Source organism: Nestor notabilis, unplaced genomic scaffold (genome assembly GCF_000696875.1).
Source record: "Nestor notabilis isolate BGI_N333 unplaced genomic scaffold, ASM69687v1 scaffold7567, whole genome shotgun sequence".
Lineage (NCBI taxonomy): Eukaryota > Metazoa > Chordata > Aves > Psittaciformes > Psittacidae > Nestor > Nestor notabilis.
In genome coordinates, this window is record NW_009935075.1 from 81021 (window position 1) to 104996 (window position 23976).

General features: G+C 41.4%; 1 protein-coding gene across 1 annotated transcript in view; it reads right to left on the reverse strand.

Moving 5' to 3' along the window:
• Positions 1–23976, reverse strand: part of MAP4K4 (mitogen-activated protein kinase kinase kinase kinase 4) — an 87156-nt gene that overhangs the window by 36305 nt on the left and 26875 nt on the right. Inside the window, exons 2-11 of the mRNA XM_010017646.1 lie at positions 23461–23586; positions 22545–22655; positions 19630–19720; positions 17987–18117; positions 14419–14473; positions 11943–12021; positions 9832–10007; positions 9089–9161; positions 8410–8620; positions 1111–1272 (exon numbers count right to left, since the gene is read on the reverse strand). Coding sequence (XP_010015948.1) covers positions 1111–1272; positions 8410–8620; positions 9089–9161; positions 9832–10007; positions 11943–12021; positions 14419–14473; positions 17987–18117; positions 19630–19720; positions 22545–22655; positions 23461–23586 — 1215 coding nt within the window. The remainder of the gene's footprint in view (positions 1–1110; positions 1273–8409; positions 8621–9088; positions 9162–9831; positions 10008–11942; positions 12022–14418; positions 14474–17986; positions 18118–19629; positions 19721–22544; positions 22656–23460; positions 23587–23976) is intronic.

Below are 23976 nucleotides of genomic sequence, written 5' to 3' on the forward strand. Positions count from 1 at the left end.
TAATTAACCATTTGTCATTATTGGCACTGTGCGTAATTAGCATTTCAACAGTTTAAAAAGCAGCTGGGGGAATACCCGGTGTCTGCCCAAAAGCAAATTGCTGTGCTGTAATTAGAGATTTTTCCATACATTTATTCCCATTGGTTAGTCTTCTCTCCATTTGACTCAAAATTTTTTTTTGGAATATATACAAACACAATAAAATTTCCCAGTAACACAACCACCAATGATCGAAAATACAGTTACTTTATGTAAGAAAAAATTTAAGGTGTTATCAGGCCAAAACCAGCATTCCTGAAGTTAATGGGAAATTTACAATCAGCCTCTAGGACAGTAGTTTTGGCCCTTTATTTGGTATCAGCATTCTGCAGTACATGCACAGTAATTACTACCCTGATTATCACCCTGATTCAAGTTTTTAAAGGATTTTAAAACATGCAGATTTCATGCATAAATATAGTAGCTGAATTTCACTGTTTAAAAGGTTTCTCACCTGTACTTTCAATGTATTAAGGACACAATGACACAACTTAAACATATACTTGCTGCTTGAACTGGCATACGTTATTAGAGCTGATTTTTAATAGAGCAAGAGAGGAAGACTGCATATTTAAGTTTTAGGAAGGAAAACCCTTGGCAGCTCAAAGGTTCCACCTCAAATTCAGAATATTCAGAAGTTTACGACCAGCCTCTGACCAATTCTGGGTGCCAAAAGCTGACACGCAACAGAGCTGCCATTCTCTGGGAGGCCTTCTGAATAGGGGCATGTCCTGCAAGAACCACTGATCCAGCAAGACAAGCCTAGAAACAATTTTCAGCCCCAGTGATGATTTCACCAATTCTGATGGTTTTAGCCAAGCCCAGGGGCACGAGCTGAATTTAGAATGAGTACTGCAACAAGGCTTCCTTTTTTGAGGGAATATTGAGGCTGCCAGAATTTTCCATAAAGCCCTATGATCTATGTTAGTGCATTTGCTGTCAGAGACAACAAAGATGAAAGGGTCAGAGTTAGGTTGCCCAAGCTGATTTATGCTCACTAATTTTTAAAAAATTAAATTAGAATTTAGAAGAAACAAACCTATTACACATATATCTGTATCATGGACTCACCTGCTCCCTTTCTACTCTCCTTTTTTCCTCCTCTGCTCTTCTTCTCTCTTCCTCTTCCTTACGCCTCCTCTCCATTTCTTCCAGACGTCTTTTTTCCTCCTGTTCTCTCCGCCTTTGCTCACGCTCTTGTTGCCTTCGAGCTTCCCGTTCTCTTCTTTGTTGCTACAAAGGGGAAAAGAAACCACAAAGTTTTACTTTTGTTGTTGTCAAAGAAAGAGGTGGGGTTGTTTTCTACTGTGAAGAGAGAGATTTACCAGGACTGGCAAGCTCTGCAACTGAGTGACAAAACAGTATATGCAAGTGTTCCACCAGGAAACTAACTCATACGCAGCACACGACTATCCCTAAAAGCAGCCTCGCTTATTCTTTCTGGTTTCTTTGTGCACACACACAAAGTCACGTACCATATTCCTGACAACTGACGCGTGGAAGTCCACTGTTGCTCTTCAAGAGAGGCTTATACTGAAATCTCAATCTTTGATCAACTGTTGAACTCAAATCTTAATCAGAGTGACAATTTTCTTCACTTCAACACATTATCTAAATGTTGCCAAAAGGTAATCATCAGTCCTACCGAATCAGTTAAAACTCAAATGACAACTGTCTGAGCTTTTGGTAAGCAGCTTCTCTCTTAACACAATCCATGGTCTGCTAAGAATTTGGTGGTGTTGGCCCAACGACCAAGCTCAATTTAATGCACTGCCCAAAACTTTGACTAAGAGAAAAGGCAGGCTGACCAACAGCACCTCAGCCCCTCCCTAAACATCAGAAGCACCTATACATAAAGGAGGAAAAAGAGCTGAGCTAGGTTTTACACTTACACAGATAAGCTTCCATGCACGACCCAAATACCAACTGGTGCTGGTAAGTCTGATCAAGTCTGAAAAGAACCTGGAGAACAGCTCTAGAGACCATGAACTGACTCATTTATGTCTATAGAGCACCATGAATGACTTCAGAGGAGCCATTTTTAAATGCCCATACAGTCGTGACCAACTCTTCCTGCACTTCTACAGAAACATCCAGTTACTCCACCTACCTCGAAATCCCAGGCAGCCTCCCACAACTGCCTAAGTGTCAAAAGACCCAGCTGTCTCCTGTTAAACCATCTACCGAGAATATTTACTTCCATGATAGATTTCTATAATATACTAAAAAATCATACAAGAAATTTAAACAAAAAGAAGCACACTCAAATTTAATCCCAAGAAAATGCAAGCCTACATTGGTTATTCCTTTTCCCATTCAGGTAAGGTTAATACAATCATCGGTTTCTGTTGAAGAAAAGCTGCCATAGATTTGTCAGCCTTACGGCACTCCAAGTAGACTTGCAAGAGCACGCAGACTAAGCTTTTATTTGGGTTCACAAATCCAGTTACTAGTGTGCATTTCATAGTTGTGCTCAGCTGAACAAGCAACGGCCAATCGACGCTCCCTGTGTTACTTCACAGGATGAGCTTTCTCTGCTCGGCACATTACCCTGCATGACTATGAAGTAACTGAAAGCTCAACAGCCTTTTCCATCTTCTGGAATCAATCCTGACACGACAGTGGAAAAGAAATATTGGGGGGGGGAAAAGAAAGATGGCTAAGAATTAGTAGAACTTAAATAAAAGAGGCTGCTTTCTGATTCTGTTTAACTAGCTGCACCACATTTTCTGTATCTTCTCAGAAACAGCTCCCTTGCTCTTGCGCCTCCTCTCCCAACCAAATCCATCTACCAGCCTTTTCTCTCTTGCTTAAACAAGCTCTCTTCAATGAATGTAGATTCAAAAATAGTAAAAGTGCTGCAAGGCAGCTACGACACGCAATGCATTTCATAGGTTTCACTCTTTCATTTCTTAAGCACCGTAAAAGGATTAAGTAGGCACTTTTATTTCTGAATATACACATCTGTGTCAAACAATTTCTATATTTAAGTCAATGTATTCAGGTGCTGCTTGGCTAATCGAGTCTGACAGGCTCTTTGTTTAAGAAAACTAAGATGTGAAGTACAGTAATTCTTTTGCCTTGAGGATGCAAGAGACAGCACACTGCTGACTGGTTAATACGCACATTTATCAACCCTTAACACTTCTTAAACATATGAAGCCTGTCTGTTTAACAATATTGTGATGACATTGTTAAGTGGATATATTGCAGATCTTGGGATGGCATCATTCTCACTATAAGGAAGATGGACAGAGTTTAGGTCCTTTGGATGAAACAAATTCATCGCTTCTTGAATCAGCACAGAAGTATTCAGTAATAATTATAAATAACTGAACTTAATATGAGAAAAGTAAGTTACAAATTGACCAAGAGAGCTGATTTCCCATGGCATCATGAAATAAACAAAATCAGTTGTTAAAAGATGAGATTTTTTAGCAAACCTTGAGCCAGATTGCCCGCTCAGCACCGACAGTAAATATTTATCACCCAGCAAAAGAAATTAAAAAGGATTCTCTGCCACTGATGTGCATTTAAGTGAAATCTCCAAAGCACAAATGTGCTACTGTCTATGCGCCAAAGTACACAGAGAGATGGGGTTTCTCAGCATTGCTTCCGCCTTCCTGTCAGACACCGTCTTAGCCCCTCGCCAAGCAGGTGGGAAGGGAGGCACTTGGCATTACAGGAGCCTGCACAGACACCCCATACAATCCCCTTATCCCAGCCCCAGCCATAAAAGAAAGGTTTCACTTCGTCTGCACATGGCCTTTGAAACCTGAGCATTGAACTAGTGGCTGCTAACAAAGTGGAATTTACTTTTAACAAGCCCAGGGAAAGGAAACCTACAGCGACAAGCATCTCTTGGGTCCTTGTCTGTATCTTGTCAAAGCAATGGCAAAACTGGTAGATGGCAAGCTGACATTGACCCAAACTGGCTTTAGAAGCAGCCCTTTAGCTGACTTCCTACCATCCTTCTGTTGGCACAAGGTTGCGTTCCTGACTGCTCTAGCACGTCTTCCACAAGGACGCACCAAAGCCCTGGTCACCATGTTCCTTAGGCTTGCCCAAAGGAGGGGAATGGGACAGGGAAAACCACTAGTTAAAACAAACGTCAGTTCTGTTCGTAAAACTTGGGCTTCTGAATTTAGTAAATGTGATTGTTAGATATTACAATTTTTACCATACACTACAAAAAAGGCCTGATATAAAACACTGTTGCCAACACACAGCAGGTACGGATCTGGATTCACTGAAATGATGGATGCATATCCACATTTTCTTTTGTTGGATCTGGTATTACCAATTTTGTTTTACATGTCAGAAGAAAAGCTTATTTTCAAGGAGCTAACTGTTAGCCAGAAGGTGAGGGCAGGAACTCTTCAAAGAAATTTCAGAGCTGCCAAAACAGAATTTAGACAGAGCCCGTACTGTCTCAAACTACTGCATTTCACAAAACGGGCATTTACTATGCCAACAACCGAAAACCCATACGGAAAATACAGTGTCAATACACTGACTCATTGTCTTGTTTTAGGGTGCATTAATGATGATCTCATAATGGAATCCAGCATCTCCACCTGGAAGACCATGCAGCAGAGCATGATTTACCAGGAGAGGGCAATGCAACTACACATGCAGTTGGTGTATACCAACGAATTCAGGACCTTGTTCATGCAGTGAAATGCTGAACATAAATACAGATCCTCTAATATTATATTAATAAAATTTTATTAATCTCTTTTATATCCAGATGAAGGTTGATAAATACATATATTAATTATTTCTTTCACAAAGAATTAGGTAACCTGGTAGCAGCTTATGAAGAGGATTGGAAAAATTAATAAAGAGACTTTTGCTTTGCCCACACTAGAGAGAAACCAGAAGCAGAACTTCTTACTCAGTACCAATCCAAACTGCAAGCAATTCAAATGAAGTAGATATGAATAATCTCCCCTTCTGTAAAAGAAACAAAGCCCTGGTAAAAAATCGCCTGTGGGTACACCTACATTAGCATCTTGGTTCAGATCAGGAGTGCTCTTTTGAAGTGAATCATCCAATCATCTCCACTTACCCAGTTTTGTTTCGTATTTTGAAGATGTCTTGGTGTGCCAACCACTCCTTTTGGATGAAATTAAAAAGGCAGATGCACTCCAACCACAAGCAGGCATGCAGTCTAGACCTCAGCTAGTCCAAAGGAACTCCTCCTGTCTTTAAACACATGGAGTGAAGTCCTTGGGTCCTCAGCACTTTAATTACTGTGCTCCACAAATCTGCTTCTACAGGACTGTACTACTTGCCAATGGAGCTATAACCTACCACTTCAAAAACATCCATCTTAGTTTCTCATAACCAGGGACAGACACACGATTTAATGAAGTTATCCTGAACTGCGGAGGTCCACAGAGAATAGGATTCCACCACAGTACATTCTGAATTTCCCTAACCAGGCTCAGGTTTGCAGAGTATAAGTTCAAATGCCTTTCAATACCCATCACACTGGTCTCCATGTTGCTGAAGAGAAACACAGACACATCTTAGAACAACCAGATTTCTTGTTTTAACTACCTGAACACTTATATGCCATATAGCTGATATTTATACAGCTAGTCTTTGTATGATTCTTAAAGGTGGGGGGGGGTGGGGGAGTTGGGGTGTCAGAGGGAAGACAAATAATCCCCTTCCTGAAAAGTTTCAGGTAATTTTCTATACTTCGTCCATGTACCATTTCCACCTCCTCAGTAATATACAAATTATAAGGCTCCTGCAACAATGAGTTTTAGAAGTCACCTATATGCCTTTTAAAACCCAATCTTTTCTCTAATACTGCTGAGAATTACAGATCTTGGCAGATGTCCTAAACTCCGTTCCTGTTGCAGTCTTGGTCAAAACTGTCTAGGCTCTGTGCCAGCATTGTAAGAACAAGCCCTCAATTTTAATTTAGGAAGTAGTGGGGGAGGTGGGGAAGAAGGGAGGGAAGTATAAGCAACTTGTCCAGGGAGATTATCTAATACATAAAATTCTTCCGAAAGAATGTTAAACAGGTATATCCAAACATACACGTAAGACAAGGAAACATTACAAGAAAGCAAGGCTTGGCAAAAATATCATGAAAGTGATAGAAACCCAGAGATTCAATATCTGACACTAATCTTAACTCACATTACCAAGCTCTTCATTGTTTACTGGCTTCATCAAAACAAGGGGGGTGAGTTAAGGACAAAGTGACAACATTTCAATATTTTGGCCTTCAATTGTGTCACAACACTGATGTTTATCTAAATATCTGTCTACCACCCTTCCCCCATATTAAAGAGCTCGTCTTGGCTGTTGTTTTGTTAAAAATCACTTGGGATCATACATTTTTCCAACACAAGATCCAATGAACTAAGTAGGGATTTATGAAAGCTAAATGTGAGCCCTTTTTTTAATTCGCTTTAAAAACAATATGACCACCCCACCACCTACAAAAGGAAAACTTCATAGCTCATCAGTCATATTCATGTCTTCAAGGGAACCAGGCTAAGGTTACAGACTCAATAAAAGGTAAAAGCTTTTCTCTTACAAACTTTACATGGTTCACTGTGCAACCTTATTCAGTAATGCATCAACCTACATTACATGCCATCTTGTGGCTGTGGGAGTTGTCCGTTTTGTTTTGTATTTTCAAAAGCAGGACAATTCAAACCTAACTTTCAGGTTACTGCCTTTTCTTTTTAATTGCTCATTAAATTATGATTTCTGCAACATCCCCAAAAGTTCAACCCTGTGCAGCAAAAGGTGCATTGCTTTGTTTCAACTGCCAGCAGCAGCATCTCCTTTATGTTAAAAAGAAATTCCAGATTTTAAGAGTTGCACTGATTATCAAAGTCAAATGACCTAGATAATTTAATTGTAATCCCCTTCCTCACCATAAAAGTACTGCCTGCAGAACCCCAGAGATTGAATGGGCATTTAAAAGAAACTATTGACTCTCATACTAAGAGAAAAAATTACAGGCTAAGGAGTATCTTCACTTTTGCCCCCCTTTGACAATATCAATGTTCCGTTTTCATATTTTCCTAGCCTCTTTTTATTATGTGCTCCCTCCACAAAATTGCTACAGAGCCAGAGTCTAAAACCAACTGGAAGCACTATGATGTTTATCTTGGCGACCTCAGAAGGGTGGAGAAGAAACAGAAGAGAAACGGAGTTATATGCCTCCCCCTTGTCCCTCCTCCTGGCTTCACGTGTGGCTGAGTCTTTGCTACCAGTCCCTCCTTATAGCAGCACTAAACCTCCTTGCACACTGAAAAAGAGGGATAAGGAGCATGATGTGAGCTGGAAAGCTATTTGGAACTTTGTATCATTTGTTATGTAAACACGTCACGGGATGCAAATCAACATTTGGTCCTGGCTGCATCCTCATTAAACATTACCGGGATTTGGAAAACCAGACTGGGTGTAGTTTTTCCATCATTGCTAAGTGAAGAGCTGAAACAGAGACTCAAACAAAAGGTCATTTAAGGACAACTGGAATTTGACCCTGCACTTCCTGAGGAACGAGAGGATTGCTTTCACTTCACTCTGTGTCATACCCAGCTCTGGCCTGAAGAAATGTTTTCAAATCCTCCTGCCTCTGAAGCTCACACTGCATATTCCATCTACATATATATAAACACACATGAGATCTGAGGAGGTGAAAAGTATGACAGAACAATATTGGACATGTAGGTTCATTTTCTTTTATCTTCCAGTAGTGTATGCAAATTGCATACTTACCATATCACAGAAGCATCATTTACATATTTGTAATTTTTGCAGAATTATAATTTTAACACTGATTTATATATCATATTTGGAAATCTAGGTGGCTTTTATAGTCATAATGCTACTATGCATGAGAGAATAATACATTAAAAAATTAGGCTTTTACCTACCCATGAATGAGTGCCAAACACAGATGCTGGAGAAATCTTTAAAGGGCAATTTAAAGCATGTCATGGCCCCCAAAAAAGTAATCTTGAGAAAAATTCACCTGGGAATAATTATTGTCTCCCCTTCTCTACAGCTATTTGAAGTCTAGACATGTTGCCTCTTCTTTGGAAGAGAGACCAAGACAGACCCTCCCTCCAGGTACCTTCAAACAGCTCAGCTCTGGCTCCTGTTGCCTCCATAGGAGCTGCTGGATATTCAAATGTTTTGGAAGGTGGTTTTTACTCAAGTAGCTAGACATGGATTTAAGTGCTTTGCTCTACATTTGCTAGTGGATTTGCACATGTCGTTTCCTTTCCCTACATTTCCTGGGGCTACAGGGAACTCTTTACAAACGGGCATGGGAATGAGAAATGTAAGTGGAAGAGAGGCTTCTGAACACCAGCCTCCTGTCTCTACCTCTTCTAGCCGTCTCCTCTGCTCCTTCTGCTGCTCAATGCGCTTCTGCCTCTCTGCCAACAGCTGCCTCTTGTACTCCTCCTGCTCGCGGAGCTGCTGCTCCTGCAGCAGCTGCTGTCTCCGAAGGGCCTCGGACCGTTCCTTGTTTTCCTGCTGCAGTCTCAGGAAATCACGTCGGAGGGTTGATTCTCCAGGCACATTGACAATGGAACTGCAACAAGAGGAAGTTAAAGGCTCCTGTACAATAAAGCCTGATGGGCCATTAAATACCTTTTCCAAAGGCAGGGGAACATTAATAAAATATAGCATGATGTTAAATTTTAATCTTGTTTTTTTCAGAGCAAAGACACTGGATGCCTATCAAATGCACGCTCTCAGTGGAAGGCGTGAAACGAGGCCAAGCAAAATAAGGACCAACTCTGACACTGTGGAGCCCCTGACCAATCGTATTTGCCATAAATTTGCCTCCATCCAGAGCTCGCTGGCTCTAAGCCATGTAAGGGTGAGCTTTAAAACCTTTAGCATCACAGAATAGGTATTCAGACCCTATGGGTGGTTGGTGTGGCTTACGCGTGCATTTAATAAGAGACAGAAATTTAGCATGCTCCTGATTTATAGTCACAGACCTTTGGACTTACTTGGCATGACTGCTCAGAGCCCTCCCAAAATCAATTATTACCTTGGCTCTCCTTCTTGTTCAGGCACTTCCTCCTCTTCTTCCTCACTTCCACTATATTCATACTCTGTCTCATCTACGAGAAAGAAACAAAGGCCTAGATAGTGCTTACTTTTAGTTTTAGGACAGCAGGGAGTTGCAGTAGTGCCTTAGTGAACCATTTCCCATCCCCTTCAGTGAGAAGATGTACTGCAGACCCTAGGACTCATTCTACATACACAAGCCCACCCTCCCACACTTGCAAAGCAGCACAGCGCTTTGCAGCAGACTTTCAGCAAATTCCCTGAATGACACCAGGTTGTATATGTAAGACAAGACGCCTGGAGAACTTCGGCACCACCTGAATAAAGAGAACAGGCTGCACATCTGCTTCATAGCTCTTGTGATGGGTTATTTCCCACAAGTCTGATTTATGGCATCATTTCAGGAATGAACCTACCATAGACCAAAAAAGGAAGGGCCATATATGCCAATATCTTCCTAAATACTGCTTACAGCTTGTATGGAAGAGGCCCAGAAGTGAATAAATTTAACTTATCTGAAAATAGGACATTTGAATTGATACTTTCTCTGTAGAGGACAGAACAAAAACTAAAAAAGCCTGCTGATAGTCAAAGTATAAATTAAAAAAGAACCTTTCAAGGGTTTGGGTTGTTTGGAGCTTTTCTAGGGGTGAGAATTCAGAATGCAAAGTAGAACAAAAATATGGTTTTTTAACAAGTCTTTGATTTTTAGAAGCTGTATACCTTTCTCTCCTCTCTTCTTCCTGGTTCTGTCTATATGGTCCTTAAGCTGGATTCGGACTTGCCTTTCATTTGGTTGGTCACGTATAAAGGGATGCTTCAAGAGCTGTTCTGTAGAAGGTCGCTGCATGTAATTCTTCACTAGGCAACCTTCTATAAAGCTGAAAAACTTTTTTGACCTGAGAATGCAGGGAGGAAAACAAAACTCAGCTCCAACATTTTTTTCTGTTCTTTCTCAAAGTCTAATTCCTTCCCTCAAAAAGTATTGTATCCCAGAGGTTGGTAGAAGTTCTGTCTGCAAGTGTGCCTCCAAACAGAGCTGAGTGTGCTCCAGCTGAGCACTGGGCTGGATGGACACAGGGTGATGCCAACATACCTGCAGTGCTCAGGCACAGCCTCACAGTGATGCGCCTTCTTTCACAGGCATAATTGCCCTGAAAGGCAGGATCTATTAGTGAAGGCAAATCATGCAAACCCAGCTCTGTTGGGTAGCATCCAGCTTGCTCAGAGCACAGGCAGGGCAGCTCTGATGTGTCTCCACCTGCCCATGCTATCTAAGGGTACGTCTGTTTCAGAGCAGCCGTACCAAAAGCTGCAAGAACTGCATCCAACATTTCCCCTGACTCAAGCAGCACTGCGCTGCTTTTGTACATGCTTGGGCTCACTGAGATAGGACTACAAGAATTTAAGATTATTTTATTTTTTACCTGAAAAGCCATGCATAAAATCCTCATAGAACAATAGGCGGGTGTTGAACAGTGTTGTCTGTTCAACAAAGGCACCTGGGGACAAATTCTCACCAACACATTTTAAGGGCATGAACTGAACCGAACCACGCACCACATAAAGTGACAGGGTATGGGAGTTAGCTAAGCTGAAGCACCACCTTCCTAAATTTGCACTTCATCTGAGCTCTTGAAAGAAGACCGCTTCTGACAGAAGTCACCAAACTGGAAGTCACTTTGCAAAATGCCAGTAATGGAAATATTCAAACCCACATTTTTCATCATCGGGTCTATTTTCTCATAACCTGCCGTGAGCACACTATCACAATAGTTGAGCCAGTGCAGCACTGGCTTTGGCCAGAGTCACTTTTTGATTGCTAGGTGCTCCCAACCTGCTCCTGTGCTTAGGCAGCAAACACTTCCACTACCATGGTCAAGTGTAAAAACAACAGTTTCCATCCACCACTTCACTTTCCTACTGTAACCTAAGAGGCTGGATTCAAGGTAACTTCATTGTTTGTTTTGCTTTCTTTTCATTCCTCACACCTTAAGTGTTCTTATTCTAAATAAAAAGGTAAATGAAAGGCTTATGCAAATACTGTATATGCATCTCTATTACCTTAACATATGCAGAAAGCAAGCATGAAAGAGGGAGAGGGATGCCTTGACAGTACAAGTGGATAAATAAGTCAATCCGGACAAAGACCAAGCCCAGCAAGGAAGCCAAGTTTATGTTATGTTGATATTGAATAGGTAGTCAAATCACTTCATTATTTTGACAGGATCACAGCAGCCTGTGATCACATTCAATCTATATGAAACCTCTTTCTAGGGAGTATTTCTATTTTGTATGTGCCAGTTATAACCATTAACTGGGAGGAAATCCTCCGATACTAATGGACTTTTCTCAGCTGGCAAGAAGCACACACTCAATTCCAGTAGTTTACAATAATTATAGTAAAAGCCTTCATTAGTTTTAATAGCTTCTTTCAACTTAGCATCTAGAACACTATAGTACTGTTCTGTTTCTGTGTTACAATACATCTGAGAAAACACACTGCATGTTAAGAGTGCTGTGAGAGTTTATCTTTTAAAATATGGATCCATTTGTCACCTTAATACAGATGCTGCTCTGTCAAGAAAAAAAGCTTGGTTTTTATTTTCACACAATTCAAGACAAAATTTCTCTGGGACAAACAGAACTAAATAAGCAATGCATGCTTTGTATTTCATGCTTTGATTCAGTGGCACAGAAGATAACAGAGTGATTTTTGATAACTTAAATTGCTTTATAGTTCTCTGGAAGCAGGAACAAAACAGCATGCAATGAGACACAAGAAAACATCATGCTACAAAAAGGGCTACGAATAAGATATAACTAACACATACCATTTCTTGGATTTTAACCGCGGCGGAGGGTTCCTGGGTATCAGAAAAAGCGCCCTCATGGGATGCATGTCACAAAGAGCTGAAGGAAAGAAAACAAAACCAAACAGAACATACAGATGTTGGCTTAGTTGTTCTCTCAATACCATGGCTTTAGCTTCCACAACCATTCCCGCTACCCTGACCACACATGCAGCAGACACAGACAGCAATACAGCTAAATGGAATTAGCCCAAAATAACAATTCCACAGCTCAACGTGATAAGGGTGGCCCCAAAAAGAGAAAGAGATCGAGGCATGGATTAACCTTCAGAATCGACCATGATGGGAACATCTGTGCATGGCCCTCCTCCAGCCCCAAGTAATCTAACTTACGTTCCGGTCAATAAAATACTGGGAGATGATGATGGCAGAAGGAAAGAATGTCACAGTTACTGTTCCATACAAACTTCCCTTCTCTCCCATCATGGATGATGCCTCGTTTGTTACTCTCCAGACTTGGAAGATTTTCTTTACTCTGAAGTCTGACAGTTTTGAAGCATGGGAGGGTCTATATCAAAAAAAGGATTCCCTACAGAACTGAAATATAAACCCATTACTTTTGTTAAAAAAAAAAGTCACATTGGCTTCAGTAGACACTTAGTGGGAGTCTGGGTTATCTGCCTTAAGGATTCTTCTGTTCCATAGCAAAGCACGATGGCAGAGCCAACACAGAGAAACAAGAGAGCAGGGAGAGGCTGCCCAAGAAAATTCACTAGAAGTAAGCCCTCTGTTTTTACCATCTTCCCATGCTTGACCTCTTGCACCATCAGTCTCAGCCTGAACGATCACTGGAGAAGAGGTAATGTTTTCCACACAACAGAAATTCAGGAGAAACAGACTGATGTGAAGAGGATTCTGAATTCAGAAATAAGGGGACACAACCTTGGCAGAGAAGCCCCTTGGATGCCTGTGGATCCCATTAGACCACCAAGCTTAGAGATGGACTCTTCAGCTGCCACTGGAGAAGGAAGAAGAGCCCACAGGCCAGAGGACAGACCAAGGCAAGAGTCGTTCAGCATTCACATTGGATTTTTGCTGACTTCTCAAATGCCTCTCTTGTGCTTTTACACAAACTGGGGCTAAACTCTGGTTTGGTTTGGAAATGAAAAAATATTATTGTCCAATTCTAGGCTTACAAAACCCATGGACACAGCTTTTAATTGAAAGCCACCCAGGCAACCAAATGCACTGAACAAAAAGGTATGGCAAAAAGGAGGTCAAGTGGTAGCTCAAACACTGTTAATACAGCGCTGGCTGAGGTGTCCAGGGAGCAGCTCTCACATGGGCATTCATGCAAATGTGCAATTAGGGATTAAAAAAAACAAACCAAACCATTAGACTTCCTAAAATATGAATGAGAACAAGAGTGCTGTGATTCGATTTATAAATTTTACATTAATAACAACAAAAAAAAAAAAAAAAATCAGGCAGCAGCTGTAATGAAATGTCCATATTTTAGCTGGGAAAATATCAATACTTCATTTCCACTTGATTATTTCAAAGACAGAGGTTTTAAGCTGGGCTGTTGTCTGGTGGTGGTAGTTTTTTATGTGTGGAAAAAAATTAACTCAAACCTTAGGTTCGTTAGCCTGTTATTTTTAAATACAAAGGTCTGGTTGGGAGTGAGAGTAGCAATAGTTCAATAAGGATTTCCATAAAAAATATCATTAAAAGTCAAAACATCATGCCTAATTTCTTTTCTTTTTAAATCTTCCTGCCCTCCTTGCACGTATGTGCTGTCTGCCTTGATATTCAGAAAGACTAAGCTATATTATTCAGAAAATAAGTTAATAGAAGTTGTGCAATTCTGGTTTTTTTAGGTTTCTCTCTCAAAAACACCCTTATAACAACAGATAAGGATTCTCAAGCAGGGAGCAATAAGTTCAACACTTTGCGTTGAAGGCAGATTTACAGTTTAAGTCGTGTCACTGAAGATCACCACCACCCACTGATGAGTGGAAACAAAAGGAGAAACAATGTTAGCATTACCCAGACCCACAGAAAGCCAACACAGAAACAATTGCTACAGATGTTTTTTTCATTAAGGTCGTTTTTTTCAAGGTCCCACTGCCCCTTCTCCCTGGCTGACATTTCAGCATCCCAGGCCAGGCCATACAAAAATTGAGACACAACTCCAAAACACAATATACTACCCATAGGAAGGAAGTCTGACACTCGATTAGCTTCCAAATATTCCTGCTATAGAAATTAAATTACTGCAGTCTGCACTGTAAGTGCTTAAAACAATCCTATCTTTATAGAAAGCATTGCTATTTATGGGATTTTATTTTTATATGGCAGGCAAAACCAAAGAGAACAGAAATAACATGAGGATACTTTTGGAAACCTCAAAACTAGGCTTAGATTACAACAAGCATCTCCCAAGTATACGTTTCAGTCTTAATCAGCCCACTGGAGCAGCACATGTATCACTTACGGGGAGCTCCTTCTGCCATCTCTATGGCTGTAATGCCACATGACCAAAGGTCACTCTGCATAAAAAGAGAAACACCATATGTTAGTAGGTGGATTTACCCATTCAGACAGTACTATTTACAGAGGCCCTGTAGGTGAGACTGAAACCAAATACCACAGCTATTTAAACAATACAAGCTACTTTTGTCTTGTAACAGTGTCATACTTTTCATATAATACATATATATACATGCAGAAACATACACGCGTATCCATACAGAGTAAGCAAACAACCCTTTTGAGTAACACATGAAAATACTTTCACGTTATGACAACGAAAAATATATTTGCCTGAAATCTGAGTCTATGAAACAACAGATTTTTCAATATTCCCTTGCTCACAAAGGATTGAACAACGGCATTGCCAGGGTGTGGTTTGAAAAGCACAAGCTCGGCTAGAATTGAAATTGGCCAGAGATGCCAAAAAGTACAAGAAATGTTGGACTTGATGATCTTAATATCTTTTCTAAGCAAGATGATTCTATGATTCAGGTACGTAAACAACAAGCAGAAGCAAAAGGAAAATACTAGCCTGCTGTTAAACAGGCAAGGTGAATCAGTCACCAATAACACTTGAAAGGCAGAGGTTCTCAACACTTTCTTCACCTCTATGTTTATCAGCACTGTTGGGCCCCAGGCCTTGGGAACTAAACTCCAGGCTGACACACACAGATCCACCATCAGTGAAAGAAAAGTTGGTATGTGAACTATTTCAGGAGCTCAACCCCTACACATAGGTGGGCTCTGACAGTGTCCATTCGAGGGTGTTAAGAGAGCTGGCTCATGTTGCAAGGCCACTCTCCCATATTCTTTGAGAAGTTGTGGAGATTGGGGGACATCCCAGAAGACCAGAGGAAAGCAAACGTCACCCCCATCTACCAGAAGGGCTTAAAGGAGGATTCAGGAAATTATAAGCCCATCAAGTCTTATTTCAGTCTCCAGTAAAGTGATGGAGAGAAACCTCCTAGGGGCTATCACAAGTCAAAGGAAGCAAATGATTGGGAAAAGCCAGCATGGATTCACCAGGGGCAAATCGTGCTTGACAAATCTGATTGCCTTCTACGACAAAGTATCCTGCTCAGTTGATGTGGGGCGAATGGCGGACATTGTCTACCTGGATTTCTCCTTTCTATATGGTTTCCCACAACATCCTACTAGAGAAATTGACATGTTACAGCCTTGATGAGTGGTCAGTGCGGTTAGCGGGGAACTGGCTGACAGGCTGCACCCAGAGCGGGGCGGTGAATAGCTCCTTTCCCAGCTGGCAACCCATCGCCAATGAGGTCCCCCCGTGATTGGTATTGAGCCCAATGTTGCTTAGTATCTTCATAAGTGATCTGGATTATGAGATCAAGTGTACCCTGATGAAGTTTGCCAATAATACCAAACTGAGTAGGGAAGTGGACACTTGAGAGGGAAATCCATCCTGCAGGATGACCTGGATAGGCTTGGAAGACTGGGCTAACAAGAACCTTACAAAGTTCCATAAGGACAAATGTAACGTCTTGCCTCTGGATAAACACAATCCAACAGTGCAGCACAGGCTGTGATCTACCTGGCTGGGGAGCAGATCTGTGGAAAAGGACCTGGGGGTCCTGGTGGACAACAAGCTCCATATGAGTGAACAGTGTGCTGCTTCGGCAAAGAAAGCCAGCAGAGCGCTGGGTGACATCAACAAAGGCATCACCAGCAGAGATAAAGAAGTCATTATCCAACTCTACTCAGTGTTTGTCAGGCCACACCTGGAATACTGCATTCAGTTTTGGTCCCTGCTATACGAAAATAGATGTGGACAGGCTGGAGAAAGTTCAGAGAAGGACCACAAAGATGATCAAAGGACTGGGAGCCTGCTGTATGAGAAAAGGCTGAGAAAGCTGGGTTTGTTCAGCCTTGATAAAAGAAGGCTTAGGGAGACCTTATCACCAAGTTCCAGTATTTAAGGACTCATTTTTACAAGAGTTGCATAGACATGATGAGGGTTAATGGGCACAAGTTACTCAAGGGGAGATTCCGACTAGACACAAGAGGAAAATTTTTCATGATGAGAACAATCAGCCATTGGAATAATCTCCCCAGGAAAGCTGCTGCTGAAAGAGAGCTGTTGTTGAGCAAAACAGTCTTCATTTCTGGTCATAATAGTGATTTTTTAAAAAATTACTCAGAACTAACAAGCAAATCAGCTCCTCTTTTACTACAAGCAGAGAAGTATTTCTAATGATAGCGTTTTCAGATCTAGCAAGGCGATCTCCTCTTGGTCCAATCCAGCCATTTAAGCTAAATGCACAGCCTTATGATCTTACAAAATCTTTCAACCATGAGGTTTTTGGGGGAGAGAGACCTACAGGCTCCACGAGAAACAATAAACAGGTGTCTTCAGAGGCACAGGGAGTTATTTTTCACATGACTACTGCATTAACAAATACTGAAGATAGTTTTTCTCCTTTACTAGATAATCTAATTGCCACCCTTCCTTCCTAATAACTCCATCTGCAACGATATAAAGCATTATCTTTAGTACAATGAGCTGATGGATGTAAAAAGTGATTAAATCAAGAAAAATAGGATCAATCTGATCCATTTTAGTCAAAAGGTACAAACACACCAATCTAAATAATCTGGCTTTTTTAAATAGACATACACAAACATACTGATAACTAACAGCACTATCGATCTCGGCAAATTCATTTAATTTTCATCTCTAAAATTCATTGTAAGGCATTAATCACAGGCTGGTATCTTAGTTGCCCTTGGTTAGAAGTTGGAACAACTGCATTAGTCCAAGATCTTTTTTAGAAGTGTATTTTCACATTTTTTCTTTCCTTGTGCTTTCATTAAAGCAAGCTGAGAAGAACTTTTAAGATCACAGTATGCTTTCACTAGAGAAATCTAACTTCAAACACACATACATAACATTCTTAATGGCAGTACAAATACCATCAAGCCAATTATGGCTTTGCAGTGATTGAATCTTTGGTTTGCAGCACACTACATAAAAAATTATTTGCTGAGAAATGCTGCAATGGATAATTTGTTATCAACATGTATATGTACGGTGAAATCAGGAATAGGCACAGTTTAAAGAGGTCCTTCTGTACTTCACTGGCTCTCCAGACGGTGGTTCTATTTATGGCAAAAACGCATTGTTCTGGGTTACTATAATAAGTGGGACATGGTCTAACACAGTTTAAGGTACAATCATTACAGAAATTGAGAACATGAGCGTTTCCAGTTAAACTCTTTTTTGCCTCCTCTGAGCACCTACTTCAGCACACTGAAGTCCTATACTCCTTATGTCTCGAAGCTATGGTAATACAAGTAACATCAACTGTTAAAGGTCGTAATTTGACACTACCCATACCTTACACTCCTGTATTAAGAATGTACCTACACAAAACAGTGTTACTCATATCAAGCATTAGAAGTCTTAAAAACTGCTATCATTCATGGATGTTCATACTGCAACTGCATAGTTTTTATATGTTGGTTTGTTGTTTGGCTGGTTTTTTTCCCTGTGAACAGGACTCTCTTACTCTGTAATCATACGTAGCATCTGGATTTTCATCACAGGCAATAACTTCTGGAGCCATCCAGTACGGAGTTCCAATAAAAGTGTTTCTCCTGCCAACTGTCCTGTCCAGCTGAGCGCTCACACCGAAATCCACTGCGGGTGGGAAAAGAGTAAAATGAAATAAAATAAGAAGGGAAAAATAATGCAATGATTACTTCTGTAAGGTGATTTGGAAATAAAACCCTGTGGATGTGCCACATGGGAGAACCATGCTGAGGAGAAATACCATGACTAATAGTGAGGCAGCCAAACCCTTGTGGTTTACATGCAATGTGCCTGGGCCACAAGCATCAAGGGACACAGCACCATATGACCACCTCTCCTGCACCTCTTACCAGCCTGCCTGTGCAGAAGGGAGTGTACAGCTGCAAAAATACTGCCTGGGAGGCTGAAGAAGGGCTATTCCCTTCCCAAATGGTGAAGCCAACCACCTTTACCTATACAGAAGTATCTGCTTCCCAAAGGTACCTCTCATGCTATGGGAAAACAATATGCATGAACATATCTCCCTTTTTGCTGTCCACCTTTTCTGCTCTAGAATTGAACAGAAAAATAATCTATTGCTCAGGGAATTGCTCTAATGCACAGAGCAAAAGGAGAGGCTTATTCAAGAGGTGCTAACTTTAACCACACACACACACATAGGTTGCAGAAGAGATGCCCATTTCATTACAAGGCAATTACATTACAAGGGTGTTTTCTTCCTGCTCATGACCACAGTGATATATGTCTCTCTATAGCAGAAACTGCATCTGCTCTAGGAGGGCTGTGTCAGCTTCACTGCATCCACCAGCTGGGCAACACTGACAAACTTGTGTAGATGAGTTTGGTAGGAACAATGGTTTGGAAGTTACTGTGCTCCACTGTGGACCAAAAGGAGGAAGGCTCTCCTGAGAGCTTCCTCCTCCAGCAGCCAGGACATCTTCCCATGCCTTGTGCTGCAGGAAGGTGTAATGCAAAACAGAAGGAATGTGGGCTGGGTGGGAGGGCTTCAGCATGGCTCTATATTTAACCAAAAAAAGGTGGCGAGTGCAGTGTGATACAAACTCAGAAGGTTAAAGTGTGCAGTAACTGGAAGAGACAGATTACAGAGGAATTAAAAAGAGTATGTCCACTTGGAAAGGAAAGGGAAGGAGGCCAGGGATGAGCATGGTTTTCAGCAGGCATGTCAGAGCTGGAACTGCGTTTTAAGTTTGATGCCCCTTGAGAGTGCTGTCCTGATCGTATTTTTCTGTCTAGAACCTGAACAGTAGCTGCTACTATAATTAAAGCCAAATAGAACAGACATCCCCATGACTTCCCAAGTCCAGAATAAAGGGAATCAGAATGAACACAAGTCACACACAGCCTGGTGAGGGAAACAAAATGATCCCCTCACTCATTCTGGCATGAAAGCCAACCTCATCTAATGAAATACAACAACCTGTACTTCATCTTCCTGAAGCAGGAGGAAATACATGCAGGGCCTCAAACCACATAGGAGCAGTGACAGAGCACTCATGCTACAGAACATGTTGCAGGGCTTTTAAAAGACGAACTTAATTTGGAAACATGATAAAAGCAAAGGCTGAACAAACGAGGAAGTGGACGTGCATGCCTACTTACCAAGTTTCACTTCTGCATTCTCTGTTAACAACACATTTTGCCCTTTGATATCCCTGTGAATCACATGATGGGCATGAAGATGTGCCAACCCCTGCATTAAAGACAAGAAGGGAAGGAATGGATGTTCATAATTAGGCTCTTTGCTTAGCAACAGGCTACCTGTTCCTAGCACCCCCAAAGTCCATAGCACAGGGTCTTGGGCTCTTGCTCAGTGGTTGAATGCAATGGAACCCACGAGAACCTTCGTAGTAAGTAGCACACCACCCGCACAGCTTTTGGTAATGGAGCAGAGACACAGGCCCCAGCCATACGCATGCTGTAACTAAATACAGCCCAACATCTGCCCTGTGCAAACACCTCTCAGTCGCTGCGTGAAGAAAAGTTCAGCTCCCAGAAAGCCTCCACACATCGACACTGTAAACGGCATCAGCATCAGTGTACGTCACTGACATCCAGCACGCACAGAGTCACCCAGAATTTAGTCCAGGGAAGGGGAGTGGAGGGAGAAAGGAAGCAGCATGAACATGCATATATGCACCCCCAAGAAGCGGGGGCTGGGGTGGTGATGCACTGGCAGTTATGCCTGAGGACAAGGGACAAGTGACAAGAAACAAAAGCTCTGCTGCAAAGCTGTAGTTCTCTGGCCATGAAGCCAGATAATTGTTCCAAAACACATGCAAAAGAAAAAAAAAAAAAAATAAAAGGTATGAGCTTTATACTTTCCAAAGGAAACAAAACCTCCTGGCATACGGTGCTTTTTGTTGAGACAGCACCTGGATGCATGCCCCAGAGCGTTAGCCATGTGGAGGGAGGGCTGAGGAAGACATATGTTGCATTTTACTCTCTAATGTAATTGGGAAAACAACAGGCAACCCTCTTAGCAACTGCCTGTATTTCGGTTTCTCCTCAGCTCTCTGCTCGGAAAATTGTAGTCTCCAGTGGGATCGTCTTGCCTGTTCGTGTTGCCCTCATAGGCTTTTAATGTTTTATGAAAAATAAAGAAACAGAACCTTTACAGCTGCAAGAGGTTAGGAGTAGTGGTTGCTGTAGAGAAATATTTCCTAACACATGTTGTTCATTAAATGATCATTTACCAGTTTGCCTACATAACTATTGGGCTATTTTCTTTTTTTAAAACAGTTAATGAGCATGACAAAAAACCCCACCATGCTCAGCTCCTCCCCACACATGTCACGAGCAAATCAAGTGAACAGCTCATGTCCCCAAGACCCTTCACTGGCTCCTAATGCTAAGCAAGGTCTTATTTTTCACAGGAATGCAGGCTTTTCCACAGCTTCACACAGGATACTTTTTAAAGCCTTGTGCTACACCGACCCAGCCAGAGAGATAATCGTCTGTTCTCTCCAGAGTACCACCTAGCCTTACTGAAAAAACACATTTGGGTTTGCGAAGCACTGGCAGGAGACAGAGGAGCTTGTCTCCATACTCCTGCATCCCCCAGGCCCCTCCAACTGGGTCGACCCTCACCTGTGACTCTACCTGCACCTACCTTTAGCACTTTAGCTCATTTTAACTTTCTGTTACACAACCTCTCTCCTCTATGACAAACTCTGTGCCGAATCAGGTTTTGCAATGTCTCATAGCAATGTGAGTTTAACATTCCTTCTTTCCAGATATTCCAGTTCCTTCTGTCAAGCAATGAAGGCTCCTTTTGCTAATCTCTCACAGGAATGAGAAAATAGCTTTCACCTAACTCTTCTCTGAGGTAAACAATTTTTTTCTTCTTCTCAGTGAGCGTTAACTACTTTACATAAGGAGAACCCAGGGTGAACGCAGCATAGCACGCAATACCTCCAAGGTGACACAGTTCTCAGATCAAGCATAACATCAGTCCTGCAGAAGTTAGCTTTCCCTGTATTAAAGCATGCTATCTATTTGATTTGAAATACAACCATCAGTAGGTATTCAACTCTTCTTCTCCCTCATAAAAAACTCAAAACATGCTGGCCCGAACACCAGCAGCTGGACTCTCCTAGCACTGGGAACTGGAGCGCGAGACCAGAATCATAGATCTCCCCCCTCTCACCATCTTAAAAATTGCCAAGGCAGGGCAAATGTGCATCACAGACAACAGCAGCATTGATTTATGCAAGAGCCAGTGGTGGTTTACTTTAACGTAAAGCTCTTCAGAACTTCGTTTATGATGAGGCAACTGAACAAACATACTGTGTAGTGGTATGGGTAGGCGGCAATTTGTTTTACAAAGAAGCACGAGGAAAACCATACCAGATTTACTTAGGGCGGCGAACAAATGACAATTCAAAAAGCACTTAAAGTCTACCAACTGGAAATTAAATACGAAGAGTAATTAGTTAAAGCTTCAGTTTTAGAAAAATTGGTAAGTGGCAACCCTCTTCCTGAGAAACTTTTACAGTGCTGTCTGCTAGCACTACACAGCACACAGCCACATAAAGCACAGCTGCTTGCTCTAGGCAGACTGCAGGAATACACAGTATCAGAGCTCATGGTAGTACAGAAATCCTGATCCCTGGCCTAGGCCAACAACCCCCTTCCCCCCCAGACTTGATGAGCAGCAGTTATTTATGGCTGAAAGCACATATGGAAAAGACCATTCCACACCCTATTGTGTTACGACTCTGTTACAACCTTAACCTTCTCTAGAAGAGTGTCTTATGGACAGCTTCTGCAATAGGTAAGGTCACTGGTTCTTCCCCTTGACTTCACTAAAAATTGCTACTTTCTGCAAGGCTGCTATTACAATACAGTACCACTCACACCAAGTTAAACGATGTGGAACAGACATCTATCAGTTCCCAAGCACTCTCCAAGCTAACAGAATTGATCAGAAACGGCTTCTTGCAGAACCACAAGCTAGGCTACCTCTCTGTAAGAGTGTTTCTGTGTTTTCAAGTGGAGCAGACTATTTTCCTTACCCGGAGAATCTCCCTGGAGATATATGCTATCCAGTCTTCTTTCAGAGTATTCCCTTTCGTGTTCTTCACAAGGTCTGTGATAGAGCCGGCTCCACAAAACTCCATAACAAGCTGCAAAACAAATATCAGCATGCAACCAACATTAAACACAGTTCCCAGCTGTCTAGCAAAGCAAAATGATCAGGTTGCAGCACGGATTTGGGAAACCCTTGTGAAGCAGAGAATATAATTTATCTTACATCTCTGCCTGGAAAATGGATTCAAACCAAATGTCTCCAGTGTGTGTCAGACGTATATGGAATATGTCTCACATTAGTTACCACATTTTCAAGGACTGATTTAATCACTGTAATTTAATGCTGGGAATCTGGATTTGCTCAGCTATGCAAAATGCATTAGCAGCTACAGCAGTAAGAGCATATCCAATGCTGAAGGAATCAAACTGATCACACCATTGCAACACATCTTATTCTTTAACTTACATTTATTTATGGAAGAACACACACTGATGTCTGTACCCTGCCATTTCAAGCCCAAACTTCAATACTCTAGAGAGTGTAGATGAAGTGGGATGAGAAATGTAATGGGTACAATTCTCAAGTGCAGCCTTTTTTTAACAGCCACACATTCTTACTGCTGAGTTCATCTGCCTTGTTCCTATGAAACACGTTACTATCCATCTGGGAAACCGGAGAAAAAGTTACTTAAAGAGCACATCCACTGCTAATAGCAATGAATCTTGTCTCAGCCATCCTCTTAAGGATGCATGATTAGCCTATGTGATTCAGTTATCTATGAGTTCAGGCAAGCACCAAATTCTATTAGTTTGTCTTTCTATAATGTGATATATCTGTTATCCTCAAACTATATCCAAAAGGGAAAAAATCATGCACGTGCTTGAGAAATATCTGCTTACCCACAGTTGGTCATCATGTCCTGGAGGACTTTTCTTAATGAAAGCACCGTAATAAGTTGCAATGTTTCGATGATGAGAATATTTCTTTAGCATATTAATCTCCAGTTTGATTTCTTCTTCTTCGTCCTTTGGGGGAAAAAATCAAACCACAAAAAAACTATGTCTAACACACCACATGCATTATTTATGTCCTCTTCTCTTTCACAAAAGTAGATTCTTTAAAAGTTCAATTTATACCAGCATCATGGTCAGGAGACATTCGTGCCATCAAAATCCTGTTTATTGAGATGGTCTAAAACAGACCTTTACTTTCGCAAGTTTTTAATAGTGCAAAAAAGCAACTGAAGGATGCACTGGATTTCATCCAATAGTGGAGCAAGACAGGATCTGTTTAAAACCCCTATGCTTATAATACCTTAAACAAACATACAGCTAGCAGGCTTTTACTCTACGTAACCCAGCGAACTAGGAAACCGGAAAAATCTGTGCATTTATGATAGAGGAGTATTATTTCCA